The sequence below is a fragment of the Sinohyriopsis cumingii genome, chromosome 8 (assembly GCF_028554795.1).
Source record: "Sinohyriopsis cumingii isolate HCF-2022 chromosome 8, ASM2855479v2, whole genome shotgun sequence".
Taxonomy (NCBI): domain Eukaryota; kingdom Metazoa; phylum Mollusca; class Bivalvia; order Unionida; family Unionidae; genus Sinohyriopsis; species Sinohyriopsis cumingii.
The window spans coordinates 22,604,063-22,627,945 of record NC_142968.1 but is presented as its reverse complement, the minus strand read 5'-3'; the positions used below and the strand labels follow the sequence as shown (position 1 = coordinate 22,627,945).

Here is a 23,883-nt window from a genome sequence, read left to right as displayed (position 1 = left end):
GCCAAGTCAATGAGGACTCTCTTCCATCTGATGACAGAGTTTATAGTTTTCTAATAAGGCTCACTGATGAGGAAGAAATTATGACAAATATTTTTTAAAAAAACTTAGATCTGGGGGAGCAGAAAATCTAGACACCATGTTGATTGAAGTGTTAAAACAATGCTTCAGAAATTACCCCAGTATTAACAATTTTTTTTAATCTGGGAATTTCTCACGTGCATAGGGAAAAGGTTTAATTTGTTTTTAATACATGAAGAGATGCTGTAAATGATCCACTAAATTATCGAAGACAATCATTAAAGGAAGTAGCAAAGAAGGTATTCGTCGATGATGGAATTTACTCATTGATGTGTAAGGCAAGTTATTCATCAATTCTCGAAGCGATTCACTCACTCATGAAAGCGATGTATTCACCAATTCTCTGCATGATTCATTCATTGATGTGCCAAACAATGTATGTATCAGTAGCTTGCACAGATTCAGAGCGTACACAGTTAAAAGGGAAATAATCGATGATGCTCAGGCTGGTATCCGAAATGGGTTCGCTCCCATAGACAACAAAGTTTATGTTTTAAACTTTTTGTGCCACCAAATTATTTAAATTGTCATGCTGACATATTTTATGATCTTTTTATCTATCTCTCCAAGGCTTTTATTAGGTAATTACTCAGAACTTATTGAATATTTAGTGAAGAAGGGTAATGGAGCATTTTTTTATAAAAAAAATCTTAATAGTCTGCGCTATTTTTAGAATTAATCAGTAGTAGACAAAGTAGCTTGTAATATAGGAATCAGACAAAGTTTGTGTTTAGTTCCCTTGTAACATAGGAATCAGACAAGTTTGTGTTTAGTTCCCTTGTAATATAGGAATCAGACAAGTTTGTGTTTAGTTCCCTTGTAATATAGGAATCAGACAAGTTTGTGTTTAGTTCCCTTGTAATATAGGAATCAGACAAGTTTGTGTTTATTTCCCTTGTAATATAGGAATCAGACAAGTTTGTATTTAGTTCCCTTGTAATATAGGAATCAGACAAGTTTGTGTTTAGCTCCCTTGTAATATAGGAATCAGATAAGTTTGTGTTTAGTTCCCTTGTTCTATAGGAATCAGATAAGTTTGTATTTAGTTCCCTTGTAATAAAGGACTCAAACAAGTTTGTGTTTAGTTCCCTTGTAATATAGGAATCAGACAAGTTTGTATTTAGTTCCCTTGTAATATAGGAATCAGATAAGTTTGTGTTTAGTTCCCTTGTAATATAGGAATGAGGCAAGTTTGTGTTTAGTTCCCTTGTAATATAGGAATCAGACAAGTTTGTGTTTAGTTCCCTTGTTCTGTAGGAATCAGACAAGTTTGTATTTAGTTCCCTTGTAATATAGGAATCAGACAAGTTTGTGTTTAGTTCCCTTGTAATATAGGAATCAGACAAGTTTGTATTTAGTTCCCTTGTAATATAGGAATCAGACACGTTTGTGTTTAGTTCCCTTGTAATATAGGAATCAGACAAGTTTGTATTTAGTTCCCTTGTAATATAGGAATCAGACAAGTTTGTGTTTAGTTCCCTTGTTCTATAGGAATCAGATAAGTTTGTATTTAGTTCCCCGATTTTTTTTTGGACTGATTTAAAACAACTAGGAAAGGAATATAGATCTGTAATATTCGTGTCTACTGGTATACATAACCATGTTTATATCGCTGACTGTTCAGAAACCGTGATAAATCTACAACTTCAAATAACAGTTGTGGAGGAATTTTGAACTGAATCATGGCAGAAGAATAATCTTAACAAAAACAAAATAATTGTTTTTCGAAACGGAGGCAACAAGCAGTAATACTATCGATGTCAGAAAATATATAATATGTGGAAACATATATACATTTGTGGCTTCTGTTTGCTCCTAAACTCATCATACTCTAAGGCTAAACTGTATCTGGCATCACATGCAAGAAGGGCATTTGCTGTGGTTTATAACATTCATGGTAAAATTGGATCTCTGTCATTTTCTGAATATCTCATACTATGGAAGAGACTTGTGGGATATAAATCTTCATACGGACCGGAAATTTCCATAAACGATTTCGTACCAATTATTTCAAATTACCACAGAACACGTTTCCCGTATTATCTGGAATTGAATGTGGCCAATATCTTGTCTTTTGCAATACTTTTCCAAATGTGTTAGGCCTGAGAAAATTACACAGAATGCAAAATTACAGATACCGTGCAAAATGCAACAAAGTGTTAATGAAACTTGATGCATCTTGTCGAGTTAATTGGGTTTCAAGTCAATGATTTGTTGTATAAGGCTTCTGAAATTTGTGAATCTCACAAGAATGGGTTATGAAAACGTCTTTATGTTATCCCTTCAGACAGTGTTTACAATATAACTTCATACAAGACTGGGTTTCAGACATCTTAGATTGCAAGAAAACTCATAATTACTGACATCTCAAATTGCAAGAAAACTCTAAATTAAGGACATCTTAAATTACAAGAAAACTCATAAGTATAAACATGTTAAATTGCAAAAAAACTCATAATTACGGACATCTTAAATTACAAGAAAACGCATAACTGTAAACATCTTAAATTACAAGATAACTGATAATTACAGATATAATGAATTGCAAGAAAACTCATAATTGTATATGTGTTAAATTGCAAGAAAACCCGAAATTATAGACATGTTAAATTGCAAGAAAACATAATTATAGACATGTTAAATTGCAAGAAAACATAATTATATACATGTTAAATTGCAAGAAAACTTATAATTACTGGTATCTTAAATTGCAAGAAAAGTCCTAATTATAGACATTTTAATCCCACTAAACGTGTAATTTAACCTTAATATTGGTCCTCTTTTTTAGTTCAGACAGCTGTTTACATGCCTTAGTTCGACCCTAAGTTTAATGAGTGAATCAAGAAGACAGTTTAATAGGCGTATCTGAACCCTATGCGTTGCCTTAGAACATATTCCAATTGTAATGTCAGTATAATCGTGTTGTTTTCATGTGCGTCAGCTAAGGGGATGTCTCTTCTCCCCTCCGAATTTGTTACAAATTATAGGTATGTGTGTGTGTGCGTGCGTGCGTGCGTATGTATGTATGTATGTTTCATATACTCTCTCTCTCTCTCTCTCTCTCTCAGTGTAAGAATAATGTATGCATTGAGGCATTCTTGCGTGATATCATACAAACTTAGCATTAATTGTAAATGGCTAAAATACTATATAAAAGGTGATAAAACGTAAGACAGTGTACAAAACATACGGAATCACAGCATCCGTAGCTATATGTGCCTGGGTCTTGTCCGGTCTGCCGATAACATTTCTGCGAAAGAAAAATGACATTCATAAAAATAATGCATTTGTCGTATGTACTCTCCTACATGTCGAGTCAAACTGCAAACATACGCCGACAGATCAAGGTGTATGTTATTTGTTCTACTGATTACTCCTAAAAAACTGCATAGACCTAGATCTGTTGTCGCATTACACGACGGCAAATCAGGCTTTAGGTATTTTGTTTGTTCTACTGATTAGGTTTGACCAACTGCATAGACCCAGATTTGTCCTCGCATCATACGACGCCAGATGTGGGTTTATGCAATTTTCAGTCGGATTCGACTTCAACAGGATATACATGCTAATTGGATAGATAGATAGATAGATAGATAGATAGATAGATAGATAGATAGATAGATAGATAGATGGATAGATAGATAGATAGATAGATAGATAGATGGACAGTAGGTAGATAGCTTTAAGCAACGTGGTTGGCTCGATTGTAGGGTGGGTAGGTGGTAGGTAGGCCAACTCGCCTGTATAAGGGTAGTTGGACTGGTAGCAGTGAAAGGCAGAAATGTTCAGAAAGGCGGATAGGTGACTGGAGGCAGTGGAAGGCAGAAACGCCTGTGAAGGCGGGTAAGATGGACGGGTAGAAGTAAAAGGCAGTAATGTTCGAAAGTCCGAGACAGTTGCTCAAAATCATTTTCCTGCTGATTTTAAGCTATCTGGAGGTACGCCCTCTAACATGTACATGGTTAGTCGTTTGGTGTAACAGGGCTCACAGGTGCTCGATCCGAGCATGATAGTGAGTAGAAAGAGAAAGAAAAAAAAATAATCTGAAGGAAACAAATCATACAGAGTGACAAAAATACTTTAGATTACCCCCATGACCCGTTCTGACGTAGGGGTATCTCTATCATATTACATAAGAGAGAAAGTGCGTAACTTCCAAATACTTCGTTTCACTCATGACCCTCGATTTCCTTCTGATATTTCCGTTTTTAAAGCCACACGACCATAATACATGGCTTGTTTTACTCCTGATATATTTTTCTATTCATCCAGCCATCATTGACTTTTCTGCGTTGTACCAAACTAAAGATCCGAGCTCCGAAACGTGCGCTTTTCGCGACTTTTTTACTGCTGAGACAATTCCTAACTCATGTGACAATAAGTACAACCTTTTGAGCCAATCATATTTCGGCATTGACGTGTGTGCCGCATTGTTTACCTATTTTGAAAATAGAGTCGCTTGTATACAATGTATGTACAGTGAAGAAGACAATGTCTAATTCTTCCATGGAACAGGATACCTAAAGTTGAATCGAGTTAATGATAAATAAGCACTTACTTTTGCATCTACCATTGTTCTGTAATTAATGAAGGGACGTATCGTAGAGTCGCAAACATGGTACATGTAGCTCTTTTCACCGGTTATCACAATATATATATATATATATATATATATATATATATATATATATATATATATATATATATATATATAAGAAAACTGTTCATGACATACTACCTGCTACTTATTAGAATGACCTAGTGTGAAACGTTTCAGCAAATGAGGGAGTTTGCAATAAAATGCACCAAACGCCCATCTAGGGACTCCTTTAACACTTACTTTCTTAAATCTGGCCTCCTTTTGAAAGAAGCATCGTTCTCAGAGCCCAGAGGAAGCGGAAAACAAATACGTCGTTACGATTAAACGCTACTGGTCTTACTACGACAACGAAATAGTCACTAGCACACTATATTGTCCACCGTTATATCCAGATTAAAATGCAGAATACAAATAATAATAATGGATTTTCACAGATTAGATCTTGTTAAATTTATTGACGAACGGTGTTAAGTTGGAATATTCTATTCCCTCAACAGCTTTGAGCCAGAAATAGATTTTAGTATGTAGCTATCATCAACGTCCCACACTTTGCAACAATATACACCGTAAACAAATATTATAAAGCGGTTACACCCTTATTATGCAACACTCAAATATTATGCAACACTCAAGTATTATGCAACACTCAAATATTATGCAACACTCAAATATTATGCAACACGTTGACCCAGCTATGATTGTCAAAACATTTACATAATCACCCCTATGATATATGTTCAACGTGTATTTTACATGTGTGTAAATTCATTTTAATGGATGTTGTATATATTTGTAAGCGAACATGATTATGAATATCTATGTCGCACTCAACTGCAGTTGTGTGACAAATATATCTCGTACAAACAGCTATAAGCACCTGCATATTTTAAGCTGTAATTTTGCACCATGCACAAAAACCAAATGATCTGACCAGGTTAAACACATTATATATCCATCATTATGTACCATACTGATGGGTTAGCGTTTTAAATGCACGTGTGTGTGTGTGTGTGTGTGTGTGTGTGTGATGCAAGTGCATGTGTTTATGTATATATCTAGGTGTGCATGAGAGTTGTTGTATGTGGGATTTAACGCCATTTTTCAGCACACGATAGGCTATGCATGGCGGACAGTATTAATGGTGGAGGAAGAACCAGGGAAAACCCGAGGATGAACCGCCGACCCACGAGAACCTGCTGGTAAGCTTTCTCACATACCCACATTGGCCGAATCCTAGACTCGAACCCCCAGAGGTGAGCTGGCAGTGATCCGTAACGGAGAGCGCTTTAGACCACTCGTGGCCCCTGTGCATGAGATAAGTGAGCATGACTAGGAACATTTATGTTAATCATGGATGTGTATTTAGATCGTGTTGCCATGGGAATACTCTGCTGAACGTTAAATTTGTATGATGTTAGCAGCATTGTCTTCACCATCTTGATGATGCTAGCAGTGTTGTCTTCACCAGCTTGATGATGCTAGCAGTGTTGTCTTCACCAGCTTGATGATGCTAGCAGTGTTGTCTACAACAGCTTGATGTGTAACGTGGTGTTCTAGAAGACCAAATATCCCATTGGCTTCTGAAAGGGGTACGTTTGGTGTATGCTTCGAGAATATGTTTATCCCGTTTTATGACAATGCCTTGAATGTGATGAATCTTAGCGATCCTAGTTCTGAAATGATGGACGTTGTGGAATGCACAAAGAGGCGCAGATCCAGCACGGATGGTATACATTCTGTACTTACGATAGCTTTTAGCCGCCGTGATAATAAACGACTGACTTTGGAGATTACACGTAATATGGTCATATACATCCAGTTTACTGTCGATTGCGGAGCTCTTGAAAATGCTAGCATATAGATCAATAAATATGGAAGCGCGAAGCAGGCGTAACAATCAAAGATTCGGAATGAAGATTGTTTTCAAGTCATCAGGATCCCATATACCATTATTTCGAAATTCATCCATCAGATATGTATCGAGCTGAGCTCACAGGCTTGTTGTTATGACACCAAGAGGTCAAGGTCATCATGGTTTGCAGAATAATTAACCTTACACTAGTCGAGTTATTGTTGTATTCGAAGATTATTTGGACACGGAGTCCAAACTCAGTAGTGCTTACAATCTCAATGTACCACTTAGTGTATTTACCGAGATTAACTGCCTGAAAGTATTGCCGCCTGAAGAAAAAAATCTAACTCGAGTTCAAGAGAGCAGATATCCCCACCACCACCCTTTTTCTCTTTTTTTATTCATACTTGAACACGTCCTTGAGTTTGCATTTTGACAGCTTGCTACTGAAGTCTATAACGCATTATTTCCTTCGGGGAAGTACGTAGTTTTTATGGTGTCCCAAAAACTTTGTGTAGGCCCTTGTGATTGATTTGAGCCCCCACCATCGGCCCCATTGCTAGTTCGTCTCGCTATTCCTCAAAACCGCTCTCACTGTTTACATGGTATGGTACAGAACGTACCGGGAGGCCCGGGTGCCCTAGTGGTCTAAAGCGTTTGCCTTGACCAATCACTGCTATCTCTCCTCTGTCCGTGTGGTTTCGAAGCTTGGCTATGTGAGAAAGCCTGCCAGTAGCTTCCCGTGGAGCAGTAGTTCTAACCGGGTCCAGGCCCGGCCCATGGGCAAGGCGAACGAGGCGACCGTCTTGGGCCCTGCGCGTTCAGGAAATCAACTCCGCAATGCAAATTTTTTGACCGTGCCTTCCTCCACCAGTTACATTAGCCGTCGTCGTTAGCATATAGTGCACTGAAAACTGGTATTAAAACCCCAAAACAACAGACAGCACCTAAAAATAGATTAATGCTCGGTTTCTTGGCCAATCCATGCTTTGTTTACATAAATATTTACATTTATGCAGAACCCGTATGTGCCATTTGCTGTATGCTTACCTGTATCGTGAGCTTATCAGGGCTGATACATTCCAATCGATGAAACGTCAAAATAGATTAATATATGTTTTTGGACCCATCCATGGTTTGTTTACATTAAATGGATGTCTGTTTGTACCGTGTACAATGGCTGATACATTTTAATCGACGAAACCTATCTGGGAACCAAAGCTAGTATTTGGATTTAGTCTGCTGAATTTCATGCGAATTTTTTTCCCTTGATATATGTTTAAGCTATCGTGTAATCTTACTTGACTAAACCACCTGACCTTCTAGTTAATCAGAATTGTTATATGAGCGTAGAACAAGTTTACTTTTTAAGAAAAGACGTGATCATTCAATTTGTATGAAGGGGTTTCTGCTCGTCCTATTAGGACTTTGACAACATTCTTGAAATTAGAAAACAAAGTAGCTCCACAGCGGCATTCATAATTTAAGGAGACGAAAACAAAGTCTAATTGGAAACAAGGTGGGGTTTATTTTTATTTCATTTGTTTGATATGGAAAGAAGAAGTTGAAGAAGGACAAAATATGATGGTGACGATTATGACGAGGATGCTAATGATGATATTAAAGAAATGAATTAAGGGAATAATTATACAAATAGTACAGAAAGAAATAGGTCAGTCAATATAAATACATCGATACTCTCTTAGAATACTGATCACTATATTGCATCTATGTTTACATGCATCCTGAAAAAAATAATTATAGGCGCCCCCACCCTTGATAATTGCTCCTCAAATTTGGCGTCCATTTAACTTGGTGCCCTAGGTAACCGCCTAGTTCGCCTTTAGGACTCAGGGTACTAATTCAATTCCCATAGTAAACCTATGCAAACACCATGATATTAAAAATTCAATAGCTTAAAATTTCTGAGTTCTCATGATCAAACCTATATTTATCAGTATAGATGAAACCTGGATGTCAGCTTCTGTGTAGAGGAAAGGATTACGAGCCACGGCATATTCTGGACCTGTATGTGATTAAAACATGTGCTTTCAATTCCGCACCAAAAAGTCAGGTACTGATTTTAGTAATGAGTGTTCCAAACTCAAGACTTATCTTATGTTACGTGTTTAGGTTCAAAAAAACATTAACACAAGAAAGAGTGAAAACAACAAGCTTTGAAAAATAAAGTAAATTATTTCTTTCCCTGGAAAATTATTGTAAAAAAATGGAAGAAAAAAATTAAAACTTACGGTTTTAAGAATCAAATCCAAAAATAGTTCAAGAATAATCCACACAAATAAAATTTTAGAAGTCCTAATATTGAAATGTTCTAATGATTTCAAGTTCGAGTCCCGACGAAGAATCCAAGATGGAAGGCGATGACGTATGCTGTAACCCAGAGGTGGGCAAACTTTCCATTGCAAGTGCCGCATACACAAATGTACACCTTGTCGCGGGCCGCATAGTTCATTAAGTAAAATAATTAATATTTGAAATAGCAAAAACAAAAGGTTTTTCTAAATAACATCATAATTAATTTTCAATTGTTAATATGTTGTTAATATTTGAAAACTTAAACTTAAACTTCAAAAGAAGCACATTTATTTGATAAACAGAGTAACATTAACAGAGTCAGTGCGAATGATGACTTGTTCCTCGGCCGCATAAAAACCCTTGGCGGGCCGCATGCTGCCCGCGGGCCGTAGTTTGCCCACCCCAGCGTAACCTGTATTGTGTTGAAGTATACAGTTCCTTGTAGAAAAACAATAATTAATCATCAAAATCATCCAGTCTTGGAAATCCAAATAAAATTTTTAAGAAATGTCTTTGTTCAGGAATTCTGTATGAGCACAAAATATTTCCAGAGAAACGAATTAATCTTTTGGAATCCGAAAAATTAAAATAAAACTGAACAATTCAAAACTAGTCACAACAGAAGAAAACAACTTGACATCAAGTGTTTAAAAGCCCCAAAACTTTGAGATCTCTATCTAAACATCACTATTAATACTAAGTATTTCGCAGTTTTGGAAATGCCTAATTGCGAAATAGAGGATCGCGTGATAATGTTTACATTTAAAAATTACGTAGCCAGCCCCTGTATGCCCTTGATAAGAACCAATCGTTTTACTCCAAGAATAAAAGTTGTTTACTTGACTCTCAGTCAAGGCCAGAAACTAAGTCAAAAAGAGAAACAGTGTTTCTATTATTATGCATTTATGGAAAGATTCAGGTCAAACTGAACTGTCTGGAAAATATCAAATTCCTAGTAAACAAAATTACATTACATTGACATGTAAAGAAAATAAAAAGATTCCAAAACCCACGAACAAACAAATCAAATCAAACACAAATTAAATCAAATATAAATTAAATCAAATATATGTAACAGTTAAAGGACTGAAATTCGATCAATACAGCAATGTCTCTATTTTTTTCACTAACAACTAGGATAAGCTCTCAAAAGATTATTTTTTCTGAAACATAACTTACATTATTAACCAATCCTGGCCAACCAAGCCCATATATATTCTATTTTATGTTCACCCATTTCCAGGCTGGTTCCCATTTTTCCATATAATTAGTACCGTATGTCCTTTATGGACGGGTCGCACTGATTACATCTACTAAATAAGCGTGTACTTTCTACTTATTCTGAAATCATCTAGCACCTTTATCGAAAACAGTTACAAGGGAGGATGTGGTACCCATTGAGTGGCTTGTTAAGGGCCATTGGCAATGTGCCATTCAGTACAGGTGGGAGAGGGATGGAATTCTGCTTGTGAAGAAATGGCTAAAAACAATGGTACTAGTTATGTCCCTTTTCTTTCAGTTCGGTATCGTTCACCATGCAGTAGTGAATGCGTTAAATAATAACTTGTGGTAAAAACAATCCCATACCTTTTTGTCCACGCGCTTTGCTGCAGTGTAGAGTCTGTCTGTATGGAGTGAAAATGAAACGCCACTGACACTTATGAATATTCCATTTATTGGCAAGAAGTGTATTCTCTATAAATTGAACATGAGCTGTTTTTCTGCGCGTACTGTATGCAAATAAAATGGATTCTATCCAGTCCTGAACAATCTTGACAATAGTTCCTAAAACAAGGTAAGAAGGCCTGAGTTGGTCATATTTAGACTTCTTTGATGAACACAATAACGCAGTTCTTCTTATTAATTACTGAATTACAACACATTCTTGGTATCCTAATAAGGGATCCAAGGCAAGACGTACGAAATCTAATGCTTTAGTCTAATAGTTTCCCTTCGTGTAGACCACCAGTCACATTAAACTGCATCTTTGTATTCTGGTTAATAAACCATCTTTGCAAGTGACCACATTGTCAAATGTCAAATGAACAAAAAAAAACTAGTAATGATAAATACAGAAAAATATCACTAAAACTAACATGTACATAATTAATTATACCAATAAGTGTCAACTCTTTCCGTGGCCTATTCGACACACCATACGGCGAGAGTCTTGCGTTATCTGTCATGGCGGACAGACAGGCTACGTAAGGCTTGCCAGACCATATTTGGATATTCTACGCTATATTATTATCAATCAAGTGGCGAATAATCGCTTTTTGGTGGAATTTCAAAGTTGCTGATAAACCGTATTTACTTTTAATGGGCAGAATTTCTGACCCAAACGGCGTCAAATTTTTACTACGATTTGTTTACGTTTCCAAATAAGGCGTCAATGTCCTTATATGGCACACAAACAAACGAGGCTGAAAACGGATGTAATCATTATTTGAAATAATATGGCGGATGATCTAAACGAAAATATCGGCCAAAAAAAGTAAACGAGATTTTACAACTATTTCTACAATGAGTTTCGATACTTCCGGTATTAAATAAGAGGACTACTCAATTTATTGGATTATATGCAAGGAATATGTTTAAAGTTTATTATTAGGCTAAAAGAGCGCCGGGTGTGAATCACACCCGGCTTGCTCCATTAACACGTATATGCTCTTGTTAGTACCCTGTCCACGAGGTAGGAGTAAGGGTACTAATATTAGTACTACATAAGAGCGAGAGACTAACGCTACCAAAAGACATAAACTTTAGGTGCATTAACACCTGGAGAAGTACATACACTAAAAGTTGAGATGAAAAGAAGCAAAATGTACACACGCAAATAAGTCATTTTATAGTATGCAATTCTGGAATGCTTCTGTAATTCTATTTGTTAAAGTATGTATTTCGGGAATGTTTCTGGAATTCTCTTTGTTATTATCAGCAGACACCACGACTGTACTTTCAATACGGAAAGTATGATAGTCATCGGGTAACCTGTTAGTCAAGGGTTTGGGTTGACTGGAAGAAGACCAGTATGGCATCGTGAATGTTTCCTACGTGCATTGTATGCAAGGCCCAGTGCATAAATAAAATGTAACGCTCGTTGCATCTTGATAAGTCTTCATGCAACAAGATAATTACAATGCAATAGCTCATTACTATCTCAATGGCGTGATCTATTGTGCGTAAAATCCAATACTAAATTGCCTATTTAGCTCGCATAAATACGTTTTCTGCAAAACAGATTGCCCCTGAACATCTAAATGACACTCTTTAAAGTTAATAAAAACAACTTTAAATTCTTTACGTTTTATACGTGATATTTGACCATACAACACCCACCCACCCGTTAGACCTTTTCATATTACCATTAGCCCTTCATGTCAGTGGATGAGTGTGTTTCAAGTGTTGTTGTAGAGCCACGTACCGATTCTTTGGTGCAGATGGCAACACGTGAACAGTGCGAGACGGCCCGAGATCCACAACCAAAACACAAACGGTATCCATAATGTGTCAGGTTCTTCAGGTCTGCAGCAGCTGATAAAAATACTGTATCATTATCAGACAATCTCTCTCTCTCTCTCTCTCTCTCTCTCTCTCTCTCTCACACACACACACACACACACACACACATAAACAGGGATAATTCTTTAATCACTTCCTGATTATTACATTTTAGAGGGGTAGCACCTCTGGTTCAACATTTTTGTAACTCACATACAAATTGCATTGTTTGTTTTGTGCTTTGTATTGCTTTTCAAATAACAGCATAGCTCTTCACCGAAAAGATCTGAAAGTATTCTCCTGAAAAGTTACACCTACCTTTTACTCTTGCTCTAGCAGCACTTAACGTTTCCTGTTGTGGAAAGCTGTGAAGCTTGAGAATCTCCCTCGGAAATTTTGAGATGCTGTATTAATCTTGGAGAGAGAGAGAGAGAGAGAGAGAGAGAGAGAGAGAGAGAGAGAGAGAGAGGGAGGGAGGGAGAGATCACTCGCACAGTTAAGGCTTACCTAGGTGCTCTTCCATTGCAGTAATATCTGGAAAATAAAATTAGATAGTTATAGAATTAAGTATCGTACGTAAGTCGGCTGATTTTATAAGTATAGCGATTCGTAAATATTATAAGACAAAAAAAAAAAACAATGGTTTCCTTGCATAAGTCAACCAAAACATTTGTTGAAAAGAAGCAACGTGTAATTGTTCGTCAGCATCATGCCATACGCATAGGCGAAAGATGGGCGATGATGTGATTGCACATATCCTAATTTTATACCATTTTGTGCTCATGCAAGAGGCCAAAGTAGGCTTGGGACTGTTCACCTGTCTAACATCTGCCTAACAGCCAAAATCCATACAATAGCAGTTAGCTAAATACTATGAGCTATTATGACACCGGCTATCAAATTACTTCAAATTTTGTAGAATCGTTTCCGAAAACGATTTTTGAAGCTGTTTCTAGTTTTATTACCTATTGCTCTATTTGATGACGTATTTATATCCTATATATAAATTTGAAACGGTTCTGTGGCAGGATGCTTTTTGATAAACAGCTGTCCGATGAGCAAAACAATAAAAAAAAACGTAAGATACCTGCAGAGAGATCTTTAAAAAAATGTAAATAGTCATGAAACCCGTCATAATTATGTCCTAGAAATGCATGCTGGAACACTTCACACCACTCAGAATATTCTCGCCTAGAATTGTCAGCTGATACTTAATTGTAATATAGATAATCTCAGAAATATAATAAATATTAAAAAGGAAGAATATTTAGATGGACTCTGACCATAAAAAATATTCCTTTAATGTGTTTATGTGTACTCCTCTTTTCTCCATACGCTTTGGACGGCGGGATTATATTAGCATATTATTGCGCATACACCTATAATTTTTTTAGTACTGGTCGGAATATATTAAATGCTTTTTGTAAATAATTATTTAATATTTAATTAAATACTAGTATGCACATCGGCTAATGATGTGGTGTGGCCGAATACTAATTGGACTGGATATGCATGAAAAAAGTTTTAAAATCAGTTTACATTATTTTAATTAAATATACCTAAGGAATTGATGTGAGGCACAAAATCTTGTCAAACATTTAAATTCAGAAACATTACTTTAACTTTTATTCTTAATTATTAATTATTATAAGCCAGACTTTGGATGCCTGAAGTATACCATGCATGACTATTAACAACAGTAGCCAGGAACATAATCTTTCCAATTGAGATGGTTAACAATTTTCTATATTCTCTGTTTCAAAACCGACAAACAGCTATATAACCTACAGTAGTAATACACGTGTTCGTTCGTTTGTTTGTTTGTTTAAAATTTTAGTAAATCTTTTCCAGACTGCAGTGTTTGTTCTTTTCATTGTTTAGAACTGGCTGAAATGAATTCCTTCTCTTTGACTCCTTTGAATTTTGCCTTTCAGAATCTTCAAGAAGATTCTTTGCAAAATAAATGAAGTCAGTTTATTCTACCGAATGTTTAAGATTTCCCCATTACAACATTGCATTCTGAAAGTTCCAATATGCAAATATTCCAACAGAATGGTGGAAAACAACGAACTTACACACAAGAGCAGAACTGGCGCTTTGAAAAGTCCCAAAGAGGACGCAGTATAATTATTCATTGAAAGATATATTTTATCCTTTTCACACTTATAATTGGATACAAATTTGGTTTGTGAAAAGAATGACTCAACAATAAATTATGTTGAGGTGGTGCCTGCTTTGCCTGCATACAGTACATAATCCCCACAAATTCTAATGTGTTACGTAGCTAGTTGTAGCAAAATGTGTTTTCACCCCTTATGTATGTATATAAGTACGTGGAGCTAGACAAATTTAGTCAGTCTTGTTTCGTATGTTCTTGTTGTAAAATCAGTATTTGGGCGTATTTAATGTTATATTTAGATATTATTTGAGAGGAAACATTTGCTTGGATTATTCATTGGAACTACAAAGTGCTCATTGAACTAAAATATTATTCTGGTACTACTGTGAATTATTCAAAGGAGTTCTGAACAATGCCATTGTGATACGTATATTTGAGGATCTGAAATTCATTGGGAACATTCGATTCTTTTGGACTTGAATAGTTATGTGTAAAGAAACTCGTTTTCAACATTTTAATATACATATCAAAATATGTGAATTTCCGTTTTTGACAGCAATTATGTCTGACATTTGCTTATCGATCAATTAACTCATTCTTATGCCGGGGGCCCCGAGTGGCCGAGTGGTCTAACGCGCTCTCCGTTACGGATCACTGCCATCTCACCTCTGTCTGTGTGGGTTCGAGTCTCGGATTCAGCCAATGTGGGTATGTGAGAAAGCTTGCCAGTAGCTTCTCCTGGGTCGGTGGTTCCTTCCGGGGTTTTCCCGGGTTCTTCCTCCACCATTAATACTGGCCGCCATGTATAGCCTATCGTGTGCTGAAAAATGGCGTTAAACCCTACTACAACAACAACAACATTCTAATGCCCAGATAACGTAGCTCCTCAATTTTTAATTACGCACTGAGCATCGATAACGTTTATAATCCGTGAGAATGGCCTCTCGATTTTTAATTTTACCTGAGCAACGATAACGTCAATGCGTAACAATGAGACATTTTAAATCAAGACAAGGATGCTGTCAGTTATTTGTTTGTAAAGAAGGAAGAAAACCGGAAGTAATGTCAGGCCGCTTCGTTCCGTGATCCCTTTTATCAAATTAAGGAGACGCTGCCGACCACGATCCCCCGTTGTAAATTTAATGGCACCTTATCTTAATATGGACATGATATTCATTCACATTTTCAGTGGTCTCTACTGAACATACGTATAGAATGAAGATTTTATAATCACGTGGATATGTCTGATTTCCAACATCTGTAAAACATCAATGTCAGTCATCTCTACGTGTAAATGATTTGATTCCGTTCGTTCGTTCAGCGGCTGTCTAGATTTTCGCGCCAATTCCTTGCAAAAACAGAAACACGGTTTATGGCTGTGTACACTGTTCTTCTTAGTAATTTCACGTATAGCTTGAAAGAAATACCAGCTGTTATAATGTAATTTCAACTGAACCATTAAACAACGAGAATTTTTAACCGCACCACCGCTTTCATTGTACGGTACAGTTTCACTTAAGGTGTTCGAAACACCTCAGCCCACTAGATGCAGTGCTACGCATGCACAGGAGTTCACACTCAGCGAAGAAAACTCAAGGAATTGCTGGAGGGTTTTAAGACCCAATGAGATGACTGTAGTCTATTCAGTTAATATCTTGTGTGACGGATACAGTATGCATTCATTTTTTGTGTACAGCTGAAAATAATGGTCCAAGCAGCAAGTACTTTCTCCTTAAACAAATAAATAAAAACAGCCCCCAAACACCCAGATTAAAGAAAAAAAATATAAAGAGGACAGAGGGTCCTCTAATAGTGGCAGCACAAAGGGCTGTTTATGTAAATAAAAACATTATTTCACATTCAAATGATCGTTTTAATGTATGATTTGCTTTCAAGATTGACTAGACAGTCGTGCACATATACGAACCTAGCTTGCTCATCAGAAGAAAAAACAGTTACACAAGTCAGGCGGCCCCTGCCTCAGTGGCACTATTTTGCATTACTAGCCATATAGCATAAACGAAGGAGTCTGATATTACAGGGTACGAACCAGAACAAGCAACCACTGGCTAACATCAAGCTCCTGTTGTGAGCGTGCGTGAGTGAACCTTTGTGAAAGACTCAATTTTATGGCGTGAAATTCAGCAAAAATTAAAAGAACCAACAACAAAAAACAAAAAACATTGCAGGCATTGCAGTTTTTAAAATACAAATATATGTATTAATTCAAGTCGAATACATTTTAAAGCTAAAATTTGTTATGTGACTGCACGAAAGTGTTCTAAAATTCCAAGTATACCGAATTTCAAGGTATTATTTACATGGTTGTTATTTTAAAAACAAAATAGATGCATCAATACATTTAAAACGGTAGTCGAGACACCGTGAGAGGTTTGAAATTGGAGTCAATGGCCAAAAGTAACAATGATACAGCGAACGAGACTTACAGGGATATATTCTGCATATTACGGTCACACGGATTTTAACTTTACTCTCATGTGCTAAAAGGAGCACGTTTCTGAGCAAGCCAGGGCGGACCGATGGAGTGTAGAAGCAGAAAATGACGACCCACCCATCCCAACAAAAAGTGAGCGCGAAACCCCTCGCCTACCTATTTATCCGCTACCACAAATTTATTTCTTTGTTTAGAATTTGTTGTTCAAAGACGAACAGATTCAACCAGTGTTTGGTGTTGATCATGTATCATGGTATGCACACAGAAGATAGTCATTAACTATTCCTGAAACAGACTGTTTGTTTGTTTGAGGGTTGGGGGTGGGGGGGTATTTCGTTTTGTGCTGGGGGGAGGCGAGGGGTCTTCTTTTTTTAAGCGTGTTGCATGAAACACAGTTCAGTTCAGTTCTGAATATGACTGAATGGGATGTGCGTAATTCGTACTCAGTAATGTGCTGCTGGGTGAAAATTTCATTATTAGTCTATTTGGAAGGGATTCTGTGAAAGAAATGGGATCAGCATATGTTCTTTCGATGACGTAAATTTTGTACGTTAGTACCAATTCATTATACTCACCTATTCGGCAATTACTGTCAATTTCACTGCCTGTAATAATAATAATAATAATAATTATAATAATAACAACGATCGTCAACATCATCATGACGATAATAATGAACTTACAATCGTACTTAACGTAAGTTCATCGACAAAACAAAATTCTTGCTCTATGTGTAAAAGACAACTTAAAGACAGGTTTATGGGACCATTTTGTTCATTGTCCTTTTTCTATGCAATTGGTTTCTAAATGATGCTCCATCCTTTAGACAATAGGGATGCTTTAACTATTCTTGAACAGAGAAGCAAAGTGAGAAGTCAAAAATGAATGAGGTAAAGAAAGACAATGACAAGTCGAACATGAAGACGTAATTAAGATAGCGAAATGTCAAACATGAATGACGTAATTAAAGATAGATAAAAATAAAAAATGAGTGACATAATTAGAGAACAGAGGACAAATTCGAGACTAATCACGAGATGGAAAGGAGAGTACATTTTTGAATGTTACCTAGGTATGAGCATCTCAGGTCTGAAATAATAATAATAATAATATAATAATAATAATAATAATAACTATCAACATTATCATCGAGATAATGATTAAGAGACGATGAAAAATATAAAAGAGTGAAGAAGAAGTGATTTGGTTGGCAAAAGTCATGGCAGAAATTGAACTGAGTAGGCTTTATCATCATTAAGTATCACATTATGTTAAGTAGAACGTAAACATTATGTTTATTCTATTCATCGACTTTACCGTACAACAGTCTAGAGTATAAAATTATCTCCCTTGACTTGTGCGTTCAGTGAAGCCCATGTAGCCAAAACGCAAAACAGATGAAGAGGTCAACAGACAAAAGAAACAAATGATAGAACCAACTTACTGACATATCGACGTAAAATTAGGCAAACAGTTGGTCAGACAAACATGCAAAAATATAAAATATACGGTTAAGTATTTAAAAGAAATACTATAATTATAAAGGTAGTATTTCATTAATAAATAAATTATACGATACGTCTTGTGGTCATGGTTTAATAAAAAGTGCGAGCTGGGTGAAGTATATCACAGCTATGTATTTTAATTATAGCGATATCTACTGATCTCGCAACAATTAAATGGCAAGAGAGAGAGAGAGAGAAAGACCTACTGTTGTGAATCAGATCGTATCCTGCAAAGGAAAATTAAAAGATATATATGATATATATATATATATATATATATATATATATATATATATATATATATATATATATATATACATATATACATATATATATACATATATACATATATATATACATATATACATATATATAAATACATATATATATACATATATATATATCTATATATATATCCATATATATATATACATATATATAGATATATATATGTATATACATATATATATATATATATATATATATATATATATATATATATATATATATATATATACATGTATATACATATATATATATATATATATATATATATATATATATATATATATATATATATATATATATATATATATATATATATATATATATATATATATATACACACATATATATACACATATATATATATACATATATATATATATATATATATATATATATATATATATATATATATATATATATATATATATATATATATATATATATATATATATATATATATATATCTGTATCGTCATGAGCAATTTTTGGGCTGAGATTTGTGAAATAAATTAAAATCTTTCCTATTTGCTTGAACTCGACATTAATTTGCATGCACCAGTAAGAAGGATATGGGATGTGGGATACGGGTGATTTCAATGGACACATCTCCCTTGCAGTTCAAATGCAATTAGTATTTCAATTCTTTTATTAACTCCACCTTAAGAGATTGGTAGAATTATTTGTAGCATTAATCGTGTACGAGTGTGAAATGTGTATGCACTATATGTAATAAGAAATAGGATCAGTGTATATCGTACCGTGGAAAAGGCGGGCACATATACTCTCTGCTTTTGATAATGTGACCAGTCCCAGTAAACCTAGAAAAAAGTATAATTCACATACACGTTTCTAAAGGGTTTAACGGCACATAGTCACCGTCATAGATATGTATAGTACTAATATTAGTACCCTTACTCGTACCTCGTGGACAGAGTACTAACATGAGCATATACGCGTTAATGGAGCAAGCCGGGTGTGATTCACACCCGGCGCTCTTTTAGCCTAATAATAACACTTTAAACAAATTCCTTGCATATAATCCAATAAAATGAGTAGTCCTCTTATTTAATACCGGAAGTATCGAAAATCTTTGTAGAAATAGTTGTAAAATCTCGTTTACCTTTTTTAGCCGATATTTTCGTTTAGATCGTCCGCCATGTTATTTCAAATAATGATTACTTCCGTTCTCAGCCTGGTTTGTTTGTGTGCCATATAAGGACATTGACGCCTTATTTGGAAATGTAAACAAATTGTAGTAAAATTTTGGCGCCGTTTGGGTCAGAAATTTTGTGCATTAAAAGTAAATACGGTTTATCGGCAACTTTGAAATTCCACCAAGAAGCGATTATTCGCACTTGATTGATAATAATATAGCGTAGAATATCCAAAATATGGTCTGGCAAGCTTTACGTAGAAAAGAGGTCACGGCGAGAGTCTCGCGTTATCTGTCATGGCGGACAGGATAAGGTTAGAGTAACCATGCCAATTTATTTTATCGTGTAAGGGCTTAATAAATTCAAAATAAGCCAAACTTCTTTCACAACATGATTTTACTTATGTAGTTGAATTGTACACTGTTTGTTTTTCTGACTTTAGTGATTATTTATTTTGCTCCATTACATGATATGGGATCAGTTCGTAGCCTCAACCACAACAAAATCAAGTTGAGGCTACGACATCGTAGCTAAGATATGTAGTGCAGTGCCAAGTAAAACTAGGCATCTAAAATGAAGATAGACAAAACAATGATAAAGGCACAAAAGTGTACGAACATTAAAATACAAAGTCAAATTTTGGAATATAAGTGCACTACTTTCAAACGTCTAAGATGTTATAAACTAAAACATTATAACGTTGCCGATGCCGAGACCAAAACAGTGCCTCCATTAAACGCTTCTTATGACTTGTTTTACACCCCTAACCTCCTGGTGGAAAGATGTTTAATATATTCTAAGACAGATACATCCATCCATCCATCCATCCATGCATCCATGCATGCATGCATGCATGCATGCATACATACATACATACATACATACATACATACATACAATTAATGGCACGGTCATGTGCGTGTGATCACTAATGGTCAGATATATTTTTGTTTTCTACTATCAAAACGAACGCACAGAGCAAGCAACCAAGAATAAAGCTTAAGAATGGTCTCTCTGGATAACTGTGTTCTCATTTTTAAATAGACGAAGCCAAAAATGCATATCGTGATGACCTTTAACCTCATAATGTTCTCACATCAGGAAACTTGCTATTAGCGAGGAGCATACATCATATCTCTTACCTTCGACTTCCAGAGTTATCTGGAGATTATTTCATTCATGATTTAGGAAAGAAAGGCTGGCGATTACTTATTCCGTTCTAATATTGGTGTTGTTATTAATTTTCAACAACACATTACATACTTTTACTGTTTAAATAATTTAATTCCTAAATGGAAGTTTAATACATGTAAAACGAACCAAATTAGCCATCGCATATTCAGACTTCAATATGTCCGCTCCGGTGGCCTATTGGTTAGAGCGACCGCCTCGGATGCGGGAGGTCGTGGGGTTCGAACCCCCGGCCGAGTCATACCAAAGACTTAAATAAATGGTACTAACAACTGCCTAGCTAGGCGCTCAGCATTAAGAGGCTTGTGTAAGGATTAGTTGGCCTGGTGTCAGGATAATGCGACTGGGTGGGACATCATGCTACATGTCTGCGGCATGGTACTAACAACTTCTTGTCTGCGGCATGATGCCCCAGTGCTAGACGTCACTTTAAACTGTCATATTGTAGACATTGTTGCTATATGACTGACAAAACTTTAAAACTGCTTAAAAAAATCACACACATACACGCACACTCGACTTCAGTATGACAGAAGGAGAAGAAAAATGTCTTGAGGCAAATACATACCCAAGACGTAGCTCAATCCGGTCGGTACTCGCATTGTGGCAGTTTATTTTAGTGTTGTACGGAGGTCTAAGTCGGACTGGAGAAGAGTCAAGAACTTGAGAGTAACAAGTAAAATTTTGAGAGAAGCACGACAGACTTCAGATGCGAATAAAATTAAAAATACTACGTCAGAACATAGTGTCTTATCTTAGAAGGTCAGAAACGTGACTTAGGCATGCCCTTTGTTAAGATAAGGGCAGAGTCACTGCTAAGATTCCTATCGAAATCGTAATTCCAGTGTTTGTGATGCATTCTTCGGTCAATAATGTATCAGTATGCAAGAATACTTATTTCATGCAGCTATTTTTCTTGTTCCATCAAAGCAATCATTGTGGAATCCATCTTTGACATTTCTTGACCTCCCAACAACATTCATTTGAACAGCGAGCTACACACAGAAACTATGCAACCTATTAAATAACAAAGTTTTCGTGCAAAATCTTTAATCGTTAGTTAGTTGCTTACCATCCACTCCATGGTTTTCGAAACAGGGGTAAAACAAGTCTGTAAAGATTCAAATAGGTGGATCTGTGAAGGGAAGGCGTCCATTGTGTGTTTATTGAGTGAAATTAAGGAAAGATGGTTTTAAAAAATTCGATCACTTTAGCATGTGTTCCATAGATGGAGTTATCGAATTAGACGGGTTTTACCCCAAGTAGTAATATCTTCACATTCACACAAGGCAGATTACGCATTAAGGTCGGTCAAAGAAAGAGTTGTTGCTGTTTGAAATTCGAAAGATTTAATATTCGCTCAACATCCTTGGTAACTTTCCTTACCTTATATTTACGTTCTTATATAGAATTAGAGCACACTTTATTTCTCCTTAGCCACGTGTGCTTATTTGAACTGATGATCATTTTGCTTTGAGTCACTGTTTGTCATTTAGTCGTAACAGTTATTGGTGTAACTTTGTACAAATTCTAGCTGACTTTTAGTATTCAGACTATTTATGCAACAATGTTCACATTAAAGACTACAGGATGCTGAAGAAACGAAGAAAAAATCACAAACAAGCTATTTACATGGCATAAAACAACTAACTTAATTGGAAATCTGTAAAACAAATTAATAAAACTATGTTATTAAATTAAGACTGTACCTCATACAAATGTCGCATTGTATAACGAGGATAATTAGCACTTATCGAATGTATTTCTCAACATAGAAGGCATGAAACTAATTATCATAAGCATAGCGTTTATAAATTCACTCCTAAGCTAAACCTGTAATGTGGTTGACATTTGCTTTGAGTTAGGTTGTCACAGTTAGAATAGCATTGGAGATCAAATGCGTAACTTGGGCTGCAAATGAACAGCCGACTTACATATTTACGTATGTTTGCTACAGAGGTAAGTATCTAAAAATCGAGATGGTTGAGGGATGAGGAAAAGTATGCTAATTTGTTATTGTACTAGCGAACTTTAATCATGCATAAGGCAAATGCTGATTCTTTTAGTTGCCTTGCCACATGAAAATATTCAAAATGGCTCTTTACTGCGAACAATTAGTGTAAAATAAGAGGGGTTGGTGACAGTGAATGTTCAATATAAAAGCCACCAAATGTATAAGGAATTCACCTGATTCCCTCAGTCAAAGTCTCACAAGAATGCTTTCTACAAAGATCATTAGTTAGTTTTTATTTGTATGTTCATTGCAAAAGTATTCTCATTTTTCTGCAATAGGTCATTGTTGGGTGACAATTCACCAGACAAACTGGCCATTGAGACCTTAAGCCTGTAAGACTTAACAGACTGTGTCTCTACATTACTGACAATGGATTTAAAAACCACTAGTGACCGGGATACATCGTTGAAATCAGACATGCTCAGCACGTGACAAATTACAATTGTGGTTTATTTTTCTAAGCTAAATGCAACAATTATAACACAATGTATATATGTGAATCTTTACAGACGTACTCGTCATCCTTTTACTGTTGACAAGCTACCTTCTTATACTTCTGCTGAATGGTCTGTTTTTTAGTGTTAAAATCACGTGTATCATAAATTATTTTGCAAAATTATGCTATTTATTTAGGAAAGTTTCTTATATTTTTCTAGCCACGTAAAGGACAATCTATAAATTCTGTTACTGATTCGGTTAGTCGATACACTATTTATGATAGCATCGAAAGTTTCTCATGATAATATGACAATGTATATGTATGTATGTATGTATGTATGTATGTATGTATGTATGTATTTGCCAGAGCTC

General features: G+C 35.6%; 1 protein-coding gene across 3 annotated transcripts in view; it reads right to left on the bottom strand.

The window, feature by feature from the left end:
• The window catches only part of LOC149793133 (uncharacterized), an 84,813-nt gene extending 63,020 nt beyond the window's left edge, over window positions 1-21,793 (bottom strand). For 2 of the 3 annotated variants that reach the window (XM_089967055.1, XM_089967054.1), the window contains exons 1-8: window positions 21,628-21,793; window positions 19,473-19,532; window positions 18,633-18,653; window positions 17,990-18,010; window positions 17,497-17,526; window positions 12,855-12,881; window positions 12,271-12,380; window positions 3,269-3,328 (exon numbers count right to left, since the gene is read on the bottom strand). In XM_089967055.1, the coding sequence (XP_089823181.1) occupies window positions 3,269-3,328; window positions 12,271-12,380; window positions 12,855-12,881; window positions 17,497-17,526; window positions 17,990-18,010; window positions 18,633-18,653; window positions 19,473-19,532; window positions 21,628-21,661 (363 nt within the window). In that variant the 5' untranslated portion in view covers window positions 21,662-21,793. The remainder of the gene's footprint in view (window positions 1-3,268; window positions 3,329-12,270; window positions 12,381-12,854; window positions 12,882-17,496; window positions 17,527-17,989; window positions 18,011-18,632; window positions 18,654-19,472; window positions 19,533-21,627) is intronic. The other variant, XM_089967052.1, reaches the window with a different exon arrangement.
• Window positions 21,794-23,883: the final 2,090 nt, after the last annotated feature.